The 21,481-nt window shown below is 37.1% G+C and overlaps 1 protein-coding gene across 5 annotated transcripts in view; it reads right to left on the minus strand.

The window, feature by feature from the left end:
• Positions 1–600: 600 nt before the first annotated feature.
• Positions 601–21,481, minus strand: part of EDN3 (endothelin 3) — a 31,936-nt gene continuing 11,055 nt past the window's right edge. The window contains exons 3-5 of one of the 5 annotated variants that reach the window (XM_080558176.1): positions 18,691–18,855; positions 17,678–17,793; positions 601–11,374 (exon numbers count right to left, since the gene is read on the minus strand). In XM_080558176.1, coding sequence (XP_080414302.1) covers positions 17,721–17,793; positions 18,691–18,855 — 238 coding nt within the window. In that variant the 3' untranslated portion in view covers positions 601–11,374; positions 17,678–17,720. Of the gene's footprint in view, positions 11,375–16,625; positions 16,820–17,677; positions 17,794–18,690; positions 18,856–21,481 lie in introns of those variants that run through there. The other 4 variants (XM_080558178.1, XM_080558177.1, XM_080558175.1 and 1 more) reach the window with 4 other exon arrangements.

Below are 21,481 nucleotides of genomic sequence, written 5' to 3' on the forward strand. Positions count from 1 at the left end.
AATGAAATCAGAGCTTTCTTCTCCCCCTTGCCCTTCCCTTTTCCTTTCTTTACTCTGTTTCAAAAGTAGTATTTAAGCACACAGTACATATGTAGAGATGTTTTCTTAAAACTCTGGCAAACTTTGTGTGTCCATCATACAGAAAACTTTAGTTATTTTTGAGGTTCTGCTGTGCTTAAATGGGTAAGCATGAAGAGTTAACGTGACACAACCAGGAACCTACATGTGCTTTACCAAGTAAAGCTTTCTTATGAGTGAAAATTAGCCACCATGTGTGACATTTAGGATACTTAAACCACACTGAAAGCCTCTCTTGCTCCTTAGTGAGGTGCTGTTCTTTGTTCTCGCAGATGTTCTGCGAATGCATCATTACGATACACAGCAGATACTGCCCAGTTATTTCAGGTGTTCCCTGTTTCACCATTTCAGTCCCCTGAAGTCACAGTTGAGTCATCCTGAAGCTGATGTGAACCAGAAGTCCAGACAAATGCTTTTTTAATCATGGCAGTTCCAATCAGTTCTTCTGTGTACAGTCAACCCCACTTACAACAGGTAATACTAATACTTTACGGCTCATTGCTAAGCCATCTTTCTTTTTAAGGAAGATGGAAAGATTTCTAAAAAAAAATATAGTATTATAAATGTTCTTAGACTAAGCTGCTTTGCACTTAACAAACCTGTGATTATCCGAAGTCTAAAATCTTTCTTATTGGTATCCAGAGTCATAAGCAGATCAGAAGAGAGAAGCCTCAATAATACAACAAATGTTATTCAAGTCAGATAATTTAAGACCATTTTAGTAACCAACATGGAAATCAATTAGTGCCTTTCTTTTTGCAATAGCTTGAACATAGCCAAGGACTGTTTCTGTGTCCCTCCCCTTTTTTCTACTGTTCTTCACACTGAACTAGCTTTTCTCTGCCTGCAGACATTTTGTTAAATAATCCCATAGACAATATTTTTTAAACCAGGTATGCACATATTCACGCACATACAAGCAAGCAAACCAGAGAGGAACATTTAAACCTGATTTAATTTAAAGTTTATTTTAATTTTTGATTGTAAGAAACAAGCATTGAACCATAGCACAAGAAATCCAAGAAACTTTGCAAAATTACTAGCTGATTCTTGGGCTGGAAAATGTGGAGAAGCATGGGAAGAATGCTTCCAAATTTTCACTCTGCTCTCACAGGTATATTTGCAAAGATATTTGATGATCTTCACAGTTCCAGGCTCTTTCCTCACTTGTTGAACACCATTCATAGACACAGTAGTGCAGAAGAGGAAGAATTACTTCCAGCTTCTTGCAAGCCATACTGTTATCTAAACCTATCAATGCTATAGGTTTTTTTGGTGCAAATGTGCCAGTGTCTGTCCCAAGGTCAGTATGTGACTAGGTATACTGTACTTTCTGGTATGCTCAGTAATTATCTGTTTTATGAGATGCAGCAACGAAAAGAACTATGGAAAGCCCTTCAATCTCTCTACAGTGCTTTAATATCCCTAGGGAAAAATCCACCCCTGTTTGGGGAAGTAGGATTTGTACTAAAGAGAATCTGGTGGTTCATTTGAATGTGTTTTGATCAGAGCTGTTACAAAGTGCTTTTTTGCTTTGATGCATCTTGAGTTCAATGTGTTCATACAGATAAGCCCTTGGGCACGCAGGATTTGGCCCTGGTAAGGATCTGAATGAGTGCCAGGTAAAGTCAGGAAAGATTCTGTTATTTTTTCAATGTTTTGAGTTAAGTCTCAGTGAAAATTTATATTCTAAGGATCCCTACACATTTGAAGTTTATTGCTCCTTCATTTCTGCCAGTGCAGCTGAAGGTTATGTGCATGCAGGGCTGCATTTGGAAAAGCACTGCCAGAGGGCCAAGGAAGTGGTGTTTCCTTGTGTTCATCACCTGTGATCACCACAGAACATATTTGGAGGCTTGGGTCCTGCTGTGGAATCCCAAGCACAGGATGCTGATGAACTCAAGTGAGTCCTAGCTGTGTGGCTGGGGACCTAAAGTACTTAGAGTACACACAGAGGTGAGAGAGCTGCATTTGTTCAGCCTGGAGCAGAGGCTGTGGGAGCTGTCCTAGCAGCCTGGATATGCAGAAAATAGCGTCTGGTTCTTCATGGGGGCACACAGATAAGCAGAAACAAACAGGTAACAGCAAGGGCAATTTTGATTAGATAGGAGAAAAGTCTTCACAGTGAGGGTGTTCAGGTGCTGGTACAGAGACCTAGAGAAGTTGTGGAAGACGAGATTTTCAAAATTGAACTGAACAAGATCCTGAACAAACTAATCTAAACTTGAAATGTTCTCCACTTTAAAGCTGGCCATGAAGTTGTACCAGGTGATCTCTAGAGTTTTTCTCCAGAATATACATTATTTTATAATTCTAACTGAGCAGTACGTGATAAAACATCTTTAGAAAGATTTTCCTTCTGTTGATCTGTTTCACCATGTCATCCCACAAATGGTTGCATAAACATAGCAGTAGGGGCAGTAAACCGTGTCATAAAAAATGACAGCCAGGATGGAAAGAGAGAAGCAGTAATCAAAGGAAGCCTCCTAAATAGGTTTAGATGCTGAACACATCAAAAGTAGGAGTGTGCCACCAGGTACTCCTGGTGTTTGTCCTCAGCTTTCGCTTTATGCTAAGCACATTGTCTAATGCCATGCAGGGTTTGTGGCTTAATGGACACCAGATGGGAATAAGAGATCAGGCAGAAATCTCGCTGTGCAGTACTAATTGCTTAAATCTGGATAGCATCTAAGGATTGAGGGTAATATGTGGGAAATCAAGGATGGTATGATAGATCAGTACCAAGAATGGGCACCAGGTGGATCGGTAATAAATGTACATTTCCCAGCTTTGGTGCAAAAAGTCAAAATCTTAATCTTGGCTTCTAATAAATGTTTCCGTGTCATGGTTCTGTCAATCAAATCAGTATCTACATCTTAATTAAAAGTGCAGCAATGTGTAATCCTATAGCTCTGTATTTGAAAGAAAGAGGAAAAAAATTACTGCAGTAATCACATTTGAGAAGGCAAGAAAACATGTGGAATGCACATGTAGGTAGGTATGTGGGGAGGCTTATTGAGATTCTTGCAGAAATAAGGAAATAACTAAAAAAACTGTTGTAACTACTAAAAGCTAAGAAAAAAAATCCCAAAGTGAATCTTAGACTTTTTTTTTTTAAGGCAATAAATTGAAGAGTGTTCAGCCTTTAGGTTATTCTTAGACTTTAATAAACTAGAGTTCAATGCAGGGCATGTGATGTCTTCTTGTAAGTCATAATAGGACTCAATAAAAATCCTACACTGTGGCTCAAAATTGTAACTTCTAAACTATTATTTTCCAGATGTCTTTACCAGTATGCCCATAAACACAGTCTACAATGAGCTGATACTTTTGTCTGTCGTGGTAACAAATGTTCGTATCTGGACAAAAGCCTGCACCTTATGGAGGAAAGCAGCATTTTGCCTTGGTTGTGCCCTTTCTTGGAAGGACTTCCCTGTTTTTCTCATCCATCCCTAATCTTCATGGTTAAAGAAAGGCTAGAATGAGAGCAGGGCTCAGAAGAACAGGTGAAGTAGTCACTCCCAGAGGGTGGGGTTTTTTGTTTTTGTTTTTCAGAAAAAAATATACTGTGGCAGCAACGGGCCTGTTGAAAAAAAGTGAGGGTAAGGTTGTTTTCTGGTCACTTCAACAAAACAGTGGTCATTCTTATTTTGGCATGTTGAGAATTTCTGTGTGATTTTTGGACGTGGTTTGGGAGGGGGCAGGGACATGACTGCATTTGTGAGATGTTGATTCTCATCTTAAAACACACCCAAAGCACTTATATTTTCACTTCGTTTAACCAACTGCATTCTTGTTTCATTTTGGTAAAATTTACAAATAAATACTATGCTATAGAAAGTACAAAACTAATAAGGAAAAAATATTTCCTAAACAGCACCAATACAAGGTATTGATGGCACTAACACAGCTATACCTGTAAAATTATGTCCAACTTCATACCCCTCCAAACTGCACAACAGGAGTTTGTGCTTCTGCAAGAGTTGTAGTGGGATAATATAATTCTTGGTTATCCTACGTCAGCACCATTGGAAATATTAATGCAAAATAGAGCTGTTTCTACTTACGATTATTTTTTCTTTCTAAAGCTTCTGTCCAAAACAGGTTACTGTTTTACTAATGTTTGCTTTTTTTCTTCTGATTTTTTCCATAATCCCTGTCCATGTGGAGGTGCTGTAGCTACGCTGCCACACTACTTGCAAGTCTGAGAAATGTTTGCAGACATAATGTTCAGATATGGAAGTTAACAAAATGGTTCAGGACAGCTGTTTCCTTTTCTCTTTGTAGACTGCTTTTGTAGATGAGTAATTCCATGCTATCATTTATTCTTCTGAAAATGCACTTCTCAAGAGAAGTATTTTTCCCGAGCTTTGGCAGAATTTGTGGAGTGTTCCCTCTTATAATTGTGTTCATGAAATTCCCTATAAATACAGAATTGTATGCAAAAGGAACTTGAATTTTGCAAGACGTTACATATTTAAAGATATTTAAAAGATAGATATTTCTGATCCCTAAAATGCTGTTAGCCTCACACGTGCAGAGGTGAACAGAGTCTTAGGGTGGAAGGGCGTTATTTCCAGATGGTGAGTTTGGGAAAGGCATTACCCATTTCACAGCCTCAGTTTGTTGTTGGTGAAACAGAAATGATGGTACTGAGTTCTGTGAATTGGTTTAAGAACTGTGGATAGATTATGGCATGCAAGAATGAGGCAATAATGTTCTCCTAGGCTGTGTGGTAGAATCCCTGCAATCCTTGAGGAAGCTAAGTATGTTCTCTTCTGGCAACTTTTCAACAGTAAACAGCCATTTCTACTTTCCTCTGTGTATTTTGGTCTACTAGGAAAGGTTTTTAACATTAAGTCCTGGAGTAGTGCCATTGTTTCCAATGGATTTTATGTTTAGCACAGAGTATTTTGAGGGTAAAGTGTGCCACAAAAACTAATAAGGAAAGCCTTGAGGGTTGGATAATATGACTGTAATTGTGGATAATCACCACTAGTAGAAAACTAGAATATAGTCATCATCGTTGTCCTGTTCTAAAGACTGCTCTCAAATAGTCTCAAAACTGTATGTCAATGAAAAACTTTTAATTAAATATTGATTTTTTTAATAATATTTTTAGTATTTTTAAGAGGGTAATTTTAGTATTTAACATTGTCTTGCTGCTCTTCAGCTTTGCATTTAAGCCTTCAGGAATTACTGCAAAAGTGTGATTTTCAAGAAAAGTCATGCATTTTTAATTAATTTCCGTGGATGAAAAAGATGTATCAGGCAATGCAGCTAGTAACTGGCATACCAAAACTTTGTTATATAAAATGAAGGCTTAATAGGCTTGTTTTGGTTTTATGCAAACTTTTGTAATAGAATGTGTGAGGTGATGTGTAACAACATAAGAAAGTACCTCACATGAGTATTTGGATAGTTCTGCAGATACTCATGGATTAACCTCTAAATCAGTTAAGTCCAGATCAGATCATTCAAGACCACAAATCATTTCCATATGGACTTCTCTGTGAGTACAAAAAATAAATCTATATAATCAAAACCAGGACTGCCACTAGCCTGCAGTGGTGGTGTCAGAGGAAAGGGACAATGGACTGCAGAAATTAAACTATATTCACATGAACTGTTCTTTTGAATGAAACACTTTGGAACAGCACAGATATCTTACAACACTTCTGCTATTGCTGTCACAGAGAGGGAGGCATCTCTCACAAGAACTTCATTTAACCCTGGAGGACTTTTCCTGCCTTGCAATAAGGAAATGCCAGAATGTAGATGCATTCCTTGCAGAAACGTATAGACCAAGACTGCCAAGACATAGATGGTCAAACAGTGAAAGTGTCATGTCATATTTATGGGCAATTATAAGGGTGAGGTGTTTGGGTAACTGCTGCTTCAATAGCGCTACAGAGAAAACATGTATCTTGGATTTTTTTTTTGCAAGGGTCACTCAACCATAATCTTCCTCCTTTATGCTGACTAAGCTGCCATGTTCTGTGACATTGTAAATGAAAAAAAAATGTTTTTGTTATAATTTTGAGATGCACTTACTATTTGTAAGAGGAAAGGACTGCATAAAAATCCAGTTAGTTAGGTAATACATGATAATCTTATATTAATTTGCCACATCTTGGAATTCCAAGCATTTTAACTGACTTTTTTATAGAAGGCAAACTTTTGCCTCTTAGGTGAATGGTCTAACTCTTTAAAACTTTCAAACTTCCTGCTGCATACAACCATGTCTGCATTTGTGGATGCCCCATCCCTAGAGGTGTTCAAGACCAGGCTGGATGAGGCCCTGGGCAACCTAAGTGGGTGGCATCCCTGCCTATGGCAGAGGGTTGGAACTAGATGATCTTTAAGGTCCCTTCCAACCCAAGCCGTTCTATAATGTCTGACAAGTGGGTGAATAAGCTAATAATCTTAGGTACGCTTAAATGCCTAGATGTTTGGTATAAGCAGGTTGTCAGGAAAAGGAAAGATCATTCACAAGTTTGCCCTTAGTGACTCTAGATCCCATCCACCAATTCTTGTAACCATTCAAGAGAACCTGTGTGTTTCTACCAAAATTCTCTGAAGATGCAAGTTGGATTTTTTGTTTGGTTGGTTGGTTTGTTTTTTTGTTTGTTTCTTTAAGGAGAAAAAGGGATATAATTGTATAGATATGTGAGGTATAAGCAGAAAATCTGTGTACAAATCTATTCAAAAGTTTATCTAAAAGCACAAGATGTCAGGTTTCTTTAGTTCTTTTTTTTTCATACGATTAATGGTTTAGTGTTCATATTGCTGTAATATGTAAACTTTGAGAGATACCACTAAGGATTTTCTCCCCACCTCAATTATATGTAAGGCTTGCCTTAGTGATGTTTAGTCTGTGTTTGAACAAGGTCTCTCTTTGAAATAGGGTTGATAGAGCAGTGGAGAGTTAGCAGAATTGTTTTGCTCTGTAGAGCTCAGAAAAAATGTTTTGTATTTGAGAAGTTGGAACAATAAGTGGTTACTAATACTATTCCTATGATGTTGGTAACAGAAAACATGAATAAACAACATGCATAATCTCCTTCTGCTGGGTCTATGTCTACAACAGTAGACTATTTAAAAACATATTTCAAGTCCTGACACCGTATCAATTGAGGCTACTTGGCAAGATAATTGTTTAATCATGGGAAATTGAGTTAATATGCATGCTATATAAAATGTGAAGCAGTATGACGAGGATGGTAAAGATCTTTGAGGTATAAATAATATTTTAAGAAGAGCTTCTTGTGGATGCAGACAAATTACTAAGTATGCATGCTTGACAGAGAAATGAAAAATTTCCAGAGGAATTTTTCAGGAAAGTTATGTTGTGATGTTTTGTACGATGTTCCTGTGGTTTTTAAATGAAAAACAAGCTTGATAAACATCTTAAGGCTGTTTATCCATGAATGAAATCTGCAAACAATGAAATCTGAAGTAGGAGAAACACATGAAGCACAAAACCTAGTGTAAGAACTATCTTCAGTAGAAACAGAAGAAAACTTGAAAAAGAGAAGTTGACTAACTCAGGAATTTTCTGGACTGCTAATGTTCCAATTCACGCTGTTACGATAACCCGTTTATAAAAGCACCATTAAAAATACGTTTTAAAAAAAAAAAAGTTATGGCCTATTCAGCCCCGATGAGAAAAACACGCTTATCAAAAATGCTGGCAGCTGTTTTCCAATAAAGCTGTTGAAAGATCGTGCTGAATTTACTCTTCCTGCAGTGGAGGCAACAGATGCTGGACTCCTTTCTGTTCCAGCTAGGGCATGATCTTTCTTTAGCATTATTTCTTGAAAATTACAAAAGGGGAGATTGTAACTGAAGTTTCTTCCAGTAGACAGTGTTTGTTTTGAAATTGGTATTTATTTTTTACAGTGAGGCAGGCATAGTAGAAGGAGTTTAGAAACACGCAGTGTCTTTTGAAGAAAAGAAAATTTACTTAATGCTGCATATGTGGAAATAAAGGCTTTAAGAATATTTATGAAGACAACATGTGACTGGCAAATGATGTTTACTGAGTTTGCTCTGTGATATGTAGGAGAAAACATTTGCAACATCGATGAAATAGTTGTTGCAATAAAAAGCTCTCCTCTGGAATCTTTTGTTTGGGTGGCATAGTTTTATGAGTATCTTAAGACAGAGGGCCCAGTGCTCCCACTGTCACCTTCACAAGTAACCATGTGTTGGAGCTGTTGGCCTAATGCTACGTTGCATGCTGCACTTGAGAATGTATGCAAGAAGATCATACATGATGCTGTAACATGGGTTGGATGTGGGCAGCTAGGATGTTTCATTATTACTGGTGCTAGTAACAAGGGGTTGCAATATTGAGGTGTTTCTAAACACAGTGACAAAGTGAACCCTATGCACATTAGTTTACTTTCTGAGCCTGTTTTTCCCCAAGACTCCTTCACGGAATTGTTGGTTCTGGAGTTATTGAAATCTAATGCAGGATTTCCTCTTCTTAAGCTTTCTTCTTCTGTGCTTCACCGAATACAGAACTAAATTATCCAATTTCTTTGGAACTCTGCTCAAAAAATATTAATCAAGGACAAACTTCAGGGTCTGGCACAAGTGTTTTGAATGTTTTAATTCATGATCAGATTTGTATAAAGAAAGGTTTTGCATTCAAGAATTCAAAGGCTTAGACTCAATCTGGTACTTAATTGCAGTGTCTTTAACACTGCACAGTATGACCCTTAGCTGACCCATGACTGTCCAAACTGGCACCAAAAGGAGCTGTAAATTGGCTTCATTCTTGTGAAACTAATGGAATTCTCTTCTGTGGTAGATATAAGGAAACAGAATTTAAAATAAATAAATAAATAAAAATCTTTTGGGAACTGCATCTTAATAGTATCAGAATTGAATGAATATGTACACAGTTCCAGGAATCTTCTAAGAGTATCTAGGCTTTGGTTTTAACACCTGCTTTACACTGGTTATGTATTTCCTTTGATCCACGTGCAGAATGTTGGCTGAGGACTGGATTATTGTTCTCTTCAGAGATTCTTAGTACTCAGGAGAGACTGGCTATGCAGTTGCCTATGAGCAATATATTCAGGGCTCAGTCATTACTAGCCTTCTCTTTATTAGTAGCCCAAATCTTTTTGAACTCAGGTTTATAGGATAATTTTGACTGGAGGGAACCTCAAACAGTTTAATGTACCTACTTATATGTCTACATTTGCTAGTTAATTGAAATTAGAAATGCTGATTCTTTACCCACAAAATCCAGTGCAGAACAATATAAATGCTGGCCATCTATCGTGCACAAATTGTTTTATTTTTGTCAGGATAAAAGGTGCTGAAAACAGATCCTGATCTTTTATTCTAAGGGGATTTGCCAAGAGAATATTGTGAAGGACTGAACAGAAGTGAGGGAGGAACATTACTTATTACAGTGTAGAACAAATGAAAATTTTATCTTTGAAGGGGACCTCTATTGCAGCTATGACGAACTACGATCTAATGCAGGAAAAAGTCCTTTTGTGGGATTTGGGATTAACTTCAAAAATGGATCTTGCATCCATTTTAGAGGCACCTTCACAAATTGTTTCCTTTATCAGCACAAGCTGCTTTTTATTATGAATAGGTTAATGAATTAAGATGTTTGTCTTTGCATGCATTTGTGCTTTTGCAGTGGGAAAACTAATTCCAAATGGAAAAGAGCATAGCTTCCCTTTAGATGTGCTAAATACAGATGTCACCTTGTACCAAAACAAGCTGCCTCATCGCATGAGCAAGATAACGCTACCTAAATTATCAGTACTGTCTTGAAGCTATTTTCCTGTCACATATTTTGTATTTGGTAAGTATTTCAAGTGCCGATCCTGTTTAGCCCAGGTTTTCAATAGCTAGCATGTTCCCATGCTGACATGACTGCATTGGCAAAACCTCTGCTCCAGACACAACTAGAATTTAAAAGGGAGGAATTGCGGGGGGGACACCACACATTTTTTTTCTTGTTCTGCTAGTGTTCTTTGAAGAGATTATGTAGCTAGACTTGCAGGAGAAATTCCTGCTGTAAGGATATCCTTTGTCTTCCTCAGGGAGCTTTGCCAGAATAGCTACATCCACAAGGATTCTGCAGAAAGTCTTTGATTCCTGGAGGTGATATCTGCCAATTCATATTAGGAAGATGAAGAGGGTACTTCTCCCAGATGTCAAACCTATCCCTCTTTTGAGAGCTACCTATCTAAAGGAGAGCTGGCATAGTGGGCAAGCTACACAGTTGCCTCAGGCTCAGCTTGTACGTTCATGTAAACTTGATTTTTGTTGCGAGTTAATACATGTGGCTGTTGCTGCTCCATGAACTCATGTTTGCTTCCGTTGGCTTGCTCCAATGTGCCGAATTACCACAGCATGAATTTCAAGTCCATCTAGAGAAAGCCTCAGTAACACATCTCAGCTGGGTTGACAGATGACAAGTAGCTGTTGTTAAATTCAATAGCCAGATCAGGCCAGCAGTAGGCACGTGTATCCTCCTCCTCTTTTGCTGTGTTTTCCAAGGCTTTTTTACCAAAAGCATCCATGGTTTTGAGATGGTTCGTCTTAAAATTCACACTTAATTGCGTGTGACTTCATCAGCAATTTTTACATGGTTCTGGATGAAATCTTGTAACTGACTCTTCCAGTATCTGAGTCTGCGAACACATTAAGATACAAATTGTGCACGTACCTAACTGTTTTACTTTCTCAGTTGCTTTCTGCAGTGTTGAAAGTACAGATCTCTGGAATGCAGTAGTACAGATTACTAATGGCCAGGCTTAGAGGATGAGATTTACAGACTACAATGGAATATATTTGTCTTCACGTCATCTTGCTTTCTGCTAAGTAATTGTTAAAAATCTGCACCTTGGGAATTTAAGCACCAAGCTGACTCCAAAGATGATTCATCATTTACTTTGCCATACCTTTTTAAGTGCTACTTGTCATCTGTGTGCATTTTTAAGCATAACATACCTGTGAAAAATATGTCCTCTGTAGAGAATTCCAGTCTACAACATACTTGTTGTGTTCCTGTTTTCCTGTAACTTTCTATCACGCAAAGTAAAACTTTGTTTAGTTTGTCTCCATGGTAAAACCGATCTAGTCCATCAATATATATATATTTATTGCTGAAATAGTTTGCACATTTATTTTAAAGACAAAAAAAAAGGCTCTAACCCTTTTTATTATATGCATTGAAAGTATTTGTGTAGCCAAGGGTCTGTACTAGTAACTGAAGACCGCTCTCCTCTCACTTGAGCAATATAAATTGCCAGGCCTGGATCCGCAAAGAGAAATATAGTGAACAATGAAGCATTTCCAAATTGATTAGTCAATACTTTAGGAGAAAAAATTGTCATTACAAAATAGTAGCCAGCAAATTCAAAATGAACCATGCAAATAAAAATGAAAACAATCTAGCAGATAGCAATAGAACAAATAATTCCTGGACAAGTATGGTAAAATTGCTGCTCATGAATCACACGTAAACTCTCACTAACTTAATGGACAGCTGGATCACACTCTGAGAAACAATTTTAATAGAAATCGATAGTTGTTAAACATGATTTTTTGTCCAGTGGAATATCCATTACTACAAGTAAAAAGGAAACATCTTTTTCTCAGATATTTCCTCATCTCTTCTCATTTCATTTTTTTAACATAATGGCCCTTTACTGTCTAAATGGCTTTGTCCACATAGAATTTTCAAATATTCATAGGAAAAATGGTGTTTGAATGTCAAAGACTTGTAGACTTGTAATCAACTTATTGTTAAGGGGACAGAATTTCAGCTCTTGCAAGTCAATACAATTCCATTTATGTTGACACAGACGTCTGCAGGGAGTTTGGGTCAAGGTATCTATTCACTGATGATTGAATGACAGCACATGGTAAAAAAAAAAAAAAAAAGTAGATACCTTTTAAAAAGAAGGACTAAGAATTCTAAGCATTGTGCATATAGGACATGACTTGGGAACCAGGTCACTGTTGTAAGATTGATAAGGAGCATATTGAAATAAAGAGAGAACCAAGCTAGAAGTATGGGGGGTGAGGGAGAATGTGTTCAATATGGATACTACTTTATGCAATGTGGATACTGCAGCTTAGGCTAAAGCTCAGTAAGAGCCCAAGAATTCAGTGAAGTATTTCTCATGGCAGAACTTGAACCTCATCCCAGAAGTTTTTTTGAAGCGCAGTTACACTACTAGCTATCAGCATGGGTTACTGAGCTATAATTTTGGAGTGCAAATCAAGGCACATCTGTCTTCCAAAGAAAGCACTTCTGAAAATCTTGGAAGCAGAGATACTTCTGAAAATTTGCTTTTGAATGAAGTTTGGAAAGATACCATGCAATGGAAACAGAAAGCTCAATATGCTTCATTTAACTTGCTTAACATCTTTTAAGTCTCTCAGTCCTGATATTTCTTTGTACTATAAAGCTCTCCAGGTTATGTCTTTTCCTCTGCAAAACCCTAGTAGTGAAACCAGAGATTGGAAACAATCTCATCTTTCACAATTTTGCTTGATTTCTGTTCCAATAGATATCAAATTGTGGATTTAAAGATTTAATGTTCATACGGCTTTTTGTTCCTTTGTGCCAGGGCAGGTTTAGGTTGGATATTAGGAGAAATTTCTTTACTGAAAGGGTTGTGCTACATTGGAACAGGAGGTCTTCAAGAAACATGTAGATGTAGAACTTAGTAGTGTGGTTTAGTCGTGGACTTTAGTACTAGGTTAACGGTTGGACTAGGTGATCTTAGAGGTCTTTTCCAACCTGAATGGTTCTATGGTTCTACAATAACTTTTAGTTGCATTTTTCAGCCTTACTCTTATTAGCCTGCATTTTACTCCTATAAGATAAATAGTTTTGTCATCTCAAGTCACCTTGAACCAAATTTTCATGATTTCCCTCTGCAGTCTTTCACATTAGTATTTTTTCTGTGTTTTTTTTTTGTTTGTTTGTTTGTTTGGTGTTTTTTTTTGCCTAGCTGTTCTGTTGCATATATGTGAAAAATGCTAGATGCTGCCAAGAGGAATATCTGTGAGGCTCAAGTGCTGGGTATCTAGAAAGTATCTGTCTGGGTGGATCTGGTGGGTTTGGGTGGCATATCCCAGAACTGTGGCCACTGTTTCTTTTGGTCATTATGAAGAGATTACATGCACTGTAGTAACATATTTCCATTATTTTCTTGCAGCAAAATAAATTCTTTCAAACTCTTTTTTACTCAGCTGTGTTTTGTGAGAAAGACTTATATGTCAAACTTCTTTGAGGTTTTAAAACTGTCGAAAGCATTTCATTCAGTCTTTGCTGGTACATCATGCCAGCAGTCTTGGTTTTTATTATGGAGAAAAAACAATTCTGCTGCATTTAATGAATAGTTGGAGGATGTAGTAAATTCCATTTAGCACATTCACAAAGCAGATGAGGAATGATTTAAGTTGTCACAGTTTAGCCAAGAGAAAATTACTTCTGCCTGCATGACAAAATAACTCTAAAACGTACCACCTTCTCCCACCCACATATCTGATAAACTTCAGTGGGTTACAAACAACCCTTAGTACGGGAAATGAATAAATCAATGGCCTATTTTAATTCATCTATTCTTATGAATAAAAATTGGGTAACTTTCCTGGTGAAGTCAACTAAAAATTAGTTTCCTTTTAAAGTCATCCCTGTATTAACTTAACATGAGAAGGATCTACTGAAGAACTTTGCTTCCAGGTTTTACAATCATTGTGTAATCTTTGGGAAGATTAGAAGCAAAAGAATAGTATCCCCAAAAGCCAGCACAGCAAGCAAGGAGCCATTTACTCTGATGAACAGGAAACATGAACTCTGCTCAGGGAGTAGTCACCTAACTCTGCAGGAAAGCACTTCCTTCCACACTCGCAGCTTTGACCCCTCTCTGACTCTGACACCAAAGTCTATGCCTTTCACAGGGCACAGCCAAGGAATAAGACGTGGAGGTGGTGATGGAGACCACTGTCTCCATGAGACCGTTGTCTCCATGGCACTTAACTGTTCTTACTGCCGTGTTTAACTTGGATGGGCTTTGCTGTAACGTAAGCCCCACACTTGCTGTTTCTGCTAGAGGAACGTAGGAACAATATGCTGCTTTCCTCTCTGCCACAGACCTGTGCGTTTGATGCTGTGTTCACATCCCCCCTCTCCTTTTTTTATTTTTTTTTAGTTTTTCTTGCAAAAGAAATTCTTCAAAGCCTCCCTTCTAGAGTGTTTTCTAGACCTCTGATCATTTATTGCTCTTATTCCTATTAACAACTGAAAATTGCACTTTTATTAATGGAAACTAGAAGGAGAGCTACACCATGCTGACAAAATTAGAAAAGTTGCATAGAAACAGTTGTACATGGAATAGAGTAAGAACTGGAACTAATTTTTTGTTACAAAACTATACAGTAGTGTCCTCAAAAAAATATCCCGGAAGAATAGCTCTGTAGTACACCTAGCTATGCTAATGTTCCATGTGAAAAGATTTATTTCTAGCTTCTGCAAATAATCATTTTGATTTATCACATTTTAAAAATTTTCTTACTTAAAACATTCATCAGTTGTATATTATTTTTATGTGAAATTTTTAGAGAACTTAAATTCAAATTAGTCCAACATGCATACTATTAAAAATAGACTGACACCCTGAGACATGAGGGATGCTATTGGTGAAATTTTCCGTAAACATATGAAAAGTAGGTAATTGTATCGTGGTCGTAAACTATTCTCAGACAGAATAACTGCAGTTACAGTCCAGAACCCATCACATACATTGTTTGGCTATATGCTGCATTTTATAGATTAATTTGGATATATCTGCAGTAAACTTTGAATTTTGTCCCTTCCTGGTTTGATGCAACAGTTATTTCTCATGTTCTTTCTTTTGCTGTGTTCAGGACGGATTGATTTTTACATGAACTGCTAGGGGTACATATTCAGTTCTCAGACTTTGAGCTATCAATCTGTTTTAAAGAAGGCAAGTTTTTGTATGACCTAGGTGTATGCATTCAGGGAAAGAAAAAAAAGATCCTGTTAGTGGTTATAAATGAGCATTAAGCATTCTTCATAGCAAAGCCTGGTTATTTGGGGCAGAGGGGAGGGGAGAGCTATACAGTCCCTTTAAAAAATTATGGGAAAATTATATGTGAGGTTTTTCCATATAATAAATAGTCTATTTTCTATGAATGTACAAAATCATTTGTACAGCAAATAAGACACTGATACAAATGCAGTAACTGAAAGATATATTTACTTTTATAACTATAATAATTTATTTATGAAATATATCCATATATATATAATATATCATATATATTTTGGCAAAAAGACCTCCCTTTCTTGTTTCGAAGTCTGTCACCCCTGTTCTAAGTCCATATAACCATTTTTACTGTTCTTTTCATTTTGCAGTTTTTCTTTTAGTTTCCATCTTCCAATAAAATATAATTTAACGTCATCTAGTTACAGTTTAACCTATGCACCCTGGGGAAAGTCTGCCTGAAGTTCAGTCAAACCAAAAAAAGATCTATAATGTTACAAGTAAGGGATTTCCTCTCTCTCTTTTTAAATTATATTATTGAACAGGATGTGCAAAAGTTACTCTTTTTCAAGCTTACTCTTGCATCTTTCTATCAAAAAAAGTCCATAATTTCTGAAGATATATTTTCCATTGAAAAATATCCACAGGTGGATATAATCTCATTGTCAAGTTTCCAAGTTGTTCAGTGATGACATTTCATTGAAGAGATAAAAATGCGATTTAAAGGACTAGAAAGGATGAATGTATGTATTATGGATGATAACGTATGTTAGGGGCTTTGAATAGCATACGATCGAGTACTTTGTGTGAAGTTTCTTTTAAAGTTCCATAGTCCTATCCTTTCATCTCTAGGAAATTATTTGGGATGAATTATTGGAGTTCTGCAATTTGGCGTTCTGCAATTTGCAATTGGAGTTCTTTTGCAATTGGAGTTCTGCAACTACAGTGCATCTCTAAATAAGCACTGTAAATGTTTTTGAATGGAACTTTGTGCAGGAATAATTTGTGCATAAATTCAGTAACCTATTGAATACTCAATGTATACTCTTAACTTGCTATAGTTTACAGTAATGTTTATATTAGCGGTTCATATTTATTCTGCATAGATATTATTTAAACATCTGCCACAAGGTTACAATATGATGATTCAGGCTTGCATACATTAACAAGAGAAACATTTTGAATCTGTTTATTCTTATTGAGAACTCATGTATAGGCAATCTCTCTAACTCATCACGTTGTCCAGTTACAATTGCCCACGTAAAACTGGATGGGTTCTTCAGACACATAGCAAGCATAAGTGAAACAGTATGTTTCTATTTTACTTTTAAAAATCAGGTAGAAAAATGTTTCCTGAAATTGTGTTGCTGAAGTTTCAATCAGTCTTTGAATTTGTGTTCAATATTGATATATATATATTCCCTGCCAGGTTATGTGATAATTATCCTTTACTGAGACTCTCACGAGGGGAGCATGGGAGAAAGCTTCTTCATGTGGGTTCACGTGCCCTCAGAATGGCATTGAGGGAATGGAAGTGTAGCATGCTGCTGAATTCTCCACGGGCATCAGACTGAAGCATCAATGTTGTCCATCTCAGGGGAGAGCTGTAGCTTAAGTTCTTGCTTCTCAGCTTCAGCAAATGAACGTTAAAGCTAAACAAACAAACAAACAAAAACCTGCTTGATTAGTCAGAGCTAGCTCTCTCCGACCTGGTAGAACTATGGTTCATCTCCTCGATTATATAAACACACCTACTTGATATAGTATACACACAGAGTAAATGCTACCCAGATGCCTAATTAGCTCTGATTACATAATGATAGCAAAACAAAAAACCAAAACAACAAAAGAAGTTGGATCCTTCCCTCCACAGCTAAAATTTTGAGGTAATGAGGTGATTTTGACTTATTTTTAAAAGTCTTGTAGTCCTAATGGCTGCTTCATTTCACCCAGAACTACAAGTATTTGCTTATACTGACATCACTTTGCATTTCTTACGTAGCAGTAGTATTAAAGGTTGATTTGGAACTGGAACTTTTTTGAAACTGGCTACAAGGTCACAGTAACCTCTTTATATCTGACACTTATAGTAGATTTATTTTCCCCTCCAAATATTTTTCCACAAAGTTTGTTTTGTTTCTGTATCTTGACAACAAGTTTTACTCCAGTAGTGCACTGTCACATGTAGCCAAAGTTGTTGCAGAAGTAATTGAGTAAAAAGACAACAGACAGGAACAGCTCTTGGAACAGCTCTTGAAGAGGGGGGGGGCAGGGAAGTAGGGCTGTTTTCAAAATATGTTGGCTTATAGCCAGAGAATCCAGTTTCTGAAAGAGCTAGATCAGCATGAGAAAAGCTATAGTAATTCTATATATAATAAAGGTTATTTAAAAATAAAAATAAAAACAAAACTTCACAAGCCAAATTCTGCCCTATTTAGCAGGAAGGGAAAATATTCATTTAGAATAATTTAGTCTTATGAAAATACAAAGCAAATTTATGGAAAAATAGTATTTCTACTCAACAAGATACACACCTGAGCCATACCTGACTGTTCAGGATCCTCCAAGCTCTCTGTGCTACTGAATGAAAGCATTCTCCTCTTCCCTGCTTTGGGCTGTCTCCTCTGTTATTTTCATTGATCCGTGATTTCTGGGGAAGAGAGATTTGCTCAATTTCTCACTGTGTTCTATCAATTATCCTTACTGAGCTATTCATAAAGTGACAACGTCATACCTTTGTTTAGAATAGAAAAGCTTTGCATGTTTCCATTCTAAAATAATGCACTATTAAGCATGGCCTGAATTGTTCTGCTTGTTATCCTAACTGTTGCTATTTCAAAAATACCACATCATAAAAAGAAATACACATCAACAAAAATCCAAAGCACTCATGCACTGAGTCTGGCTGGGATGGAGTTAATTCTTTATAGCAGCCCAGATGGTGCTGTGTGTTGGATTTGTGATTAAAAAAAAACAGTGTTGATAGTGCACCGCTGTTTTGGTATTCCTGACCAGTGCTCGCCTGGCATCAATGGGACAAAACTCGGACAGGTGACCTGAACTGGCCAAAGGAATATTTCATAACATCTAATATTATCCTTAATGATAAAACTCTGGGTATAGATGGAAGAAGGTGGGGAGGGGGGGCGGCGTTGGCTGGGCATCAGTCTGTATTCGGGAGATGGTGAGTGATACGCATTGCATTGGTTATTGTTTTTTGGTGTGTGTGGTTGTTTATTTTTTTTCCCTCTTTCCTTCACCTGTTGAGCTGTCTGTATCATGATGCGTGAGTTTTCTCACTTTTGCTCTTACCATTCATTCCCCTACCCTACTTGAGGGTGAAATGAGTGAGTGGATGTGTGGGTGCTTGGCTTCTGGCCAGGGTTAACCTACACAACTAGATAAGAGAATTGGATTTGAAATCAATACATCTCTTGATCAGTTTCATTTGATACGTGCAATGAACAATTTACTTCCATGAATAGTTTACTTCCATGAAATAGTCAAATCATGTACTCAGCCTGCATTATTAAGAAAAGATGCTCACCTTCTTCTGTCTTGCATTCTCCTGCAAAACTGCGTACACTGCTTGTCATGAGCATCCAAACAAGAACACCGAAAAGAAGACTGGAAATTACTTTGATTCTGGCCTGTAGATCTTTTGCCTCTAAAATTGCCTCTGTAGTTAGACAGCCCATATGGTACAGTCCTCCTGTTGTGAGAATCACAAATATTGTATATTTTAGGAGCTAATTAAGATGATGTTCTGTTTTTTTTTTTTCTCTTTTAGAAAACAGACCTATACCAAACCAATCAACTTATACCAAACTCAATCAACTTAGGCTTCTATGAAGTCATAAAGTAGCTTAAAAACAAAACAAACAAACAAACAAAAAAAACAGCTCAAATGTCAGAATTAGTTGGCAGCTACATTGACTATGTACAAAAAAAAAAATGATTACCTAGCACCCAGTACAAATACATCCCCAGGTAATTGCTTATTTTAGTGTTTCGCTGTGTTGGTTACTCCCCACAAATGTCATGTCCAGTGCCATAGCTGGTAGAAACTGAAATAGGGGCTGTGGCAATTTCCACCAGATAAGTGACATGTTTTTGTCATCATCTTCTGATTTGCCATTATTTTTATCATTGAGAAATGGAGAAAACCATCAGCATCACTGGTTTACTGCATCACGTTTAGGAACATGACCCATTGAGTCACAAATGTGAGAACAGCTAGATAATCCTTCTCATGTGATCTCTCACAGAAAAGCATTGGTGCCTACATATTCTTTACAGCAGCATGGCGATAGATAGAGGTAATTCTCTTTATTTCCCTGAAGTTTGGCATACTTTATTTATGGGTTATAGGCAATAGTATCAGAAAAGGGAATGCTTCATCGCTGCTTGCTAGTGTCCCAAAAATGCATGGATAGTTTTGATGTACATCATAAATTGTTCTCCTACTACAAGTTGTCAAAGAATCTCAACTCAGGTTTACACCACGTGGAACTTCTGGAGACCCACAAGTGTTCCAGTGTACTCAAGGGCTGGGCTAAGCAACGCACAAATGCTAAAAAACCAAAGGGTTCAAAAGTGAGAAAGAGGAGTGGAGGTGAAAGGGGGAGAAAAAAAAGAAATGCGGGGGAGAGGAAGTAAGAGTGGTTATAGAAGGATTACAGAAGGGTTGCAGAACAAAGCCTGAATAATCTTTCTGGAACCACTAACTTCGTGTACTTGGACTTGTTTCATTTGCTTTCATAAAAACATCATTAGGCTATTAATTGGAAAGCTGCAAATTTTCCCACGCTCATGGTGGGCTGAAATGTTTAGAAACATTATTTTTGTAATCTCTGCAATAATTTTTGATGTAACATCAGTACAGTTCATGCAAATCAGTTATTCAAACCTCTGCACTGCTAGTAACGTACCAGCTTGTAACCATGTGTCTCATCTTTCACAGCCTGAACCAGAGCACACCTATCATAGGTAGATTTATCATAAAATCACAGAAAGAGACAAAATCACAAGCAGTATTTCTGTTTGTTACAGGCCATGAGACACTCTCCAGCAGGTGCTGATCTTCTTGACATCTGTGCAGAAAGTGTTGTATATTTTCACCACTTCCTTCGTTCTACGGCTATGCCTCAACACTAGGAAAGGCCAAGAATACATAAATTTAGGACTTAATTTTGCCCCCTCTTTTCGAACAGCCATTTGAGAAGCTATCTGTTGTCTTTAGGGGTAAGGGCAAGTCCTATTTTATAATTGAAGAGTATTAATAATTTTGTACTGTCATCTACTGGAGAATAATGAATGATAAATGGCTAATATAGGTAACTTCTGTATAAATAGTTGTTGTACAGTCATATTTTTAGATACATTCATGTTTTTTATGAAGTAATGGCTGGTATTTAGAGATAGGAATGGGAGGAAGGAAGTTCCTGTCTTTTTAAGAGTAGTGAACCCTCTATGGAAACAGTCTGGGACAATTCTGTTATTCAACTTCTTTCTTAGATTTAGGCTGAAATGAAAACAGGAATTTTGCTTGGTCTAACCAACTGTGAAACCCCTATTTCATGGTGGATATGTTGTAAAGGGATAAGGAAGCTTTTTACAGCTTTTTCAGATGTCATCCCACATCATATTAACAAGACATCAAATACTGTAGTATTTTATTTTCATTATTTAAAGTGGTTCCCCTTAAAAAGTTCACTTTCCCAACATATGATACTATTTTTTCTTATTCTGATTCTCTAAATGAGAATCTCTGTGGGACTGAGCTACAGGTTGGCCTGTGTCAGAGGTTTTGCCTTCACAGCTGGAGAGGCAAAAGGGCACGTGCTTTATTCCTTAGTTGCTGCAGTTCGCAAATTAATGGGCTAAGTGCAATCATAATCAACTTCAATTTTATGTTAATGCATCAGTATGAGAACTATGGTGAGTTAGGAATGGGCCCTTTCCCAGTCTGATGTATCTCCTAAGAGCCAGTAAATTCCAGCAAACTGGCAGAAGTGGACAATGTAGTGTAATTCCAAGTGATTAGAAGCATGAATCACAGCCAGAAGCAGAAGAGGAAACTGATATTTTAGATACTGCTTCTGATCTTTCTAATGAAGTGCCTTAAGTTCTATGAAACTTGTAAGCCTGAGGCTTATAAGGGTGTGCTTCATAGCTTGGAAAATGTATTCAAGAGCACTTCATTCTCAATGGTCCAGAAATAAATGCAAAAGCAATGACATTTTCAAGTGTAAGAATTTTAACTAGAATACCAAAGCAAACATTTTTACGTAAGCTGATGTGCAGATTTGCCAATCAGAGATGGAAATTTAATAGTT

This window comes from Anser brachyrhynchus, assembly GCF_964034855.1.
Source record: "Anser brachyrhynchus genome assembly, chromosome: 16".
Classification (NCBI taxonomy): domain Eukaryota; kingdom Metazoa; phylum Chordata; class Aves; order Anseriformes; family Anatidae; genus Anser; species Anser brachyrhynchus.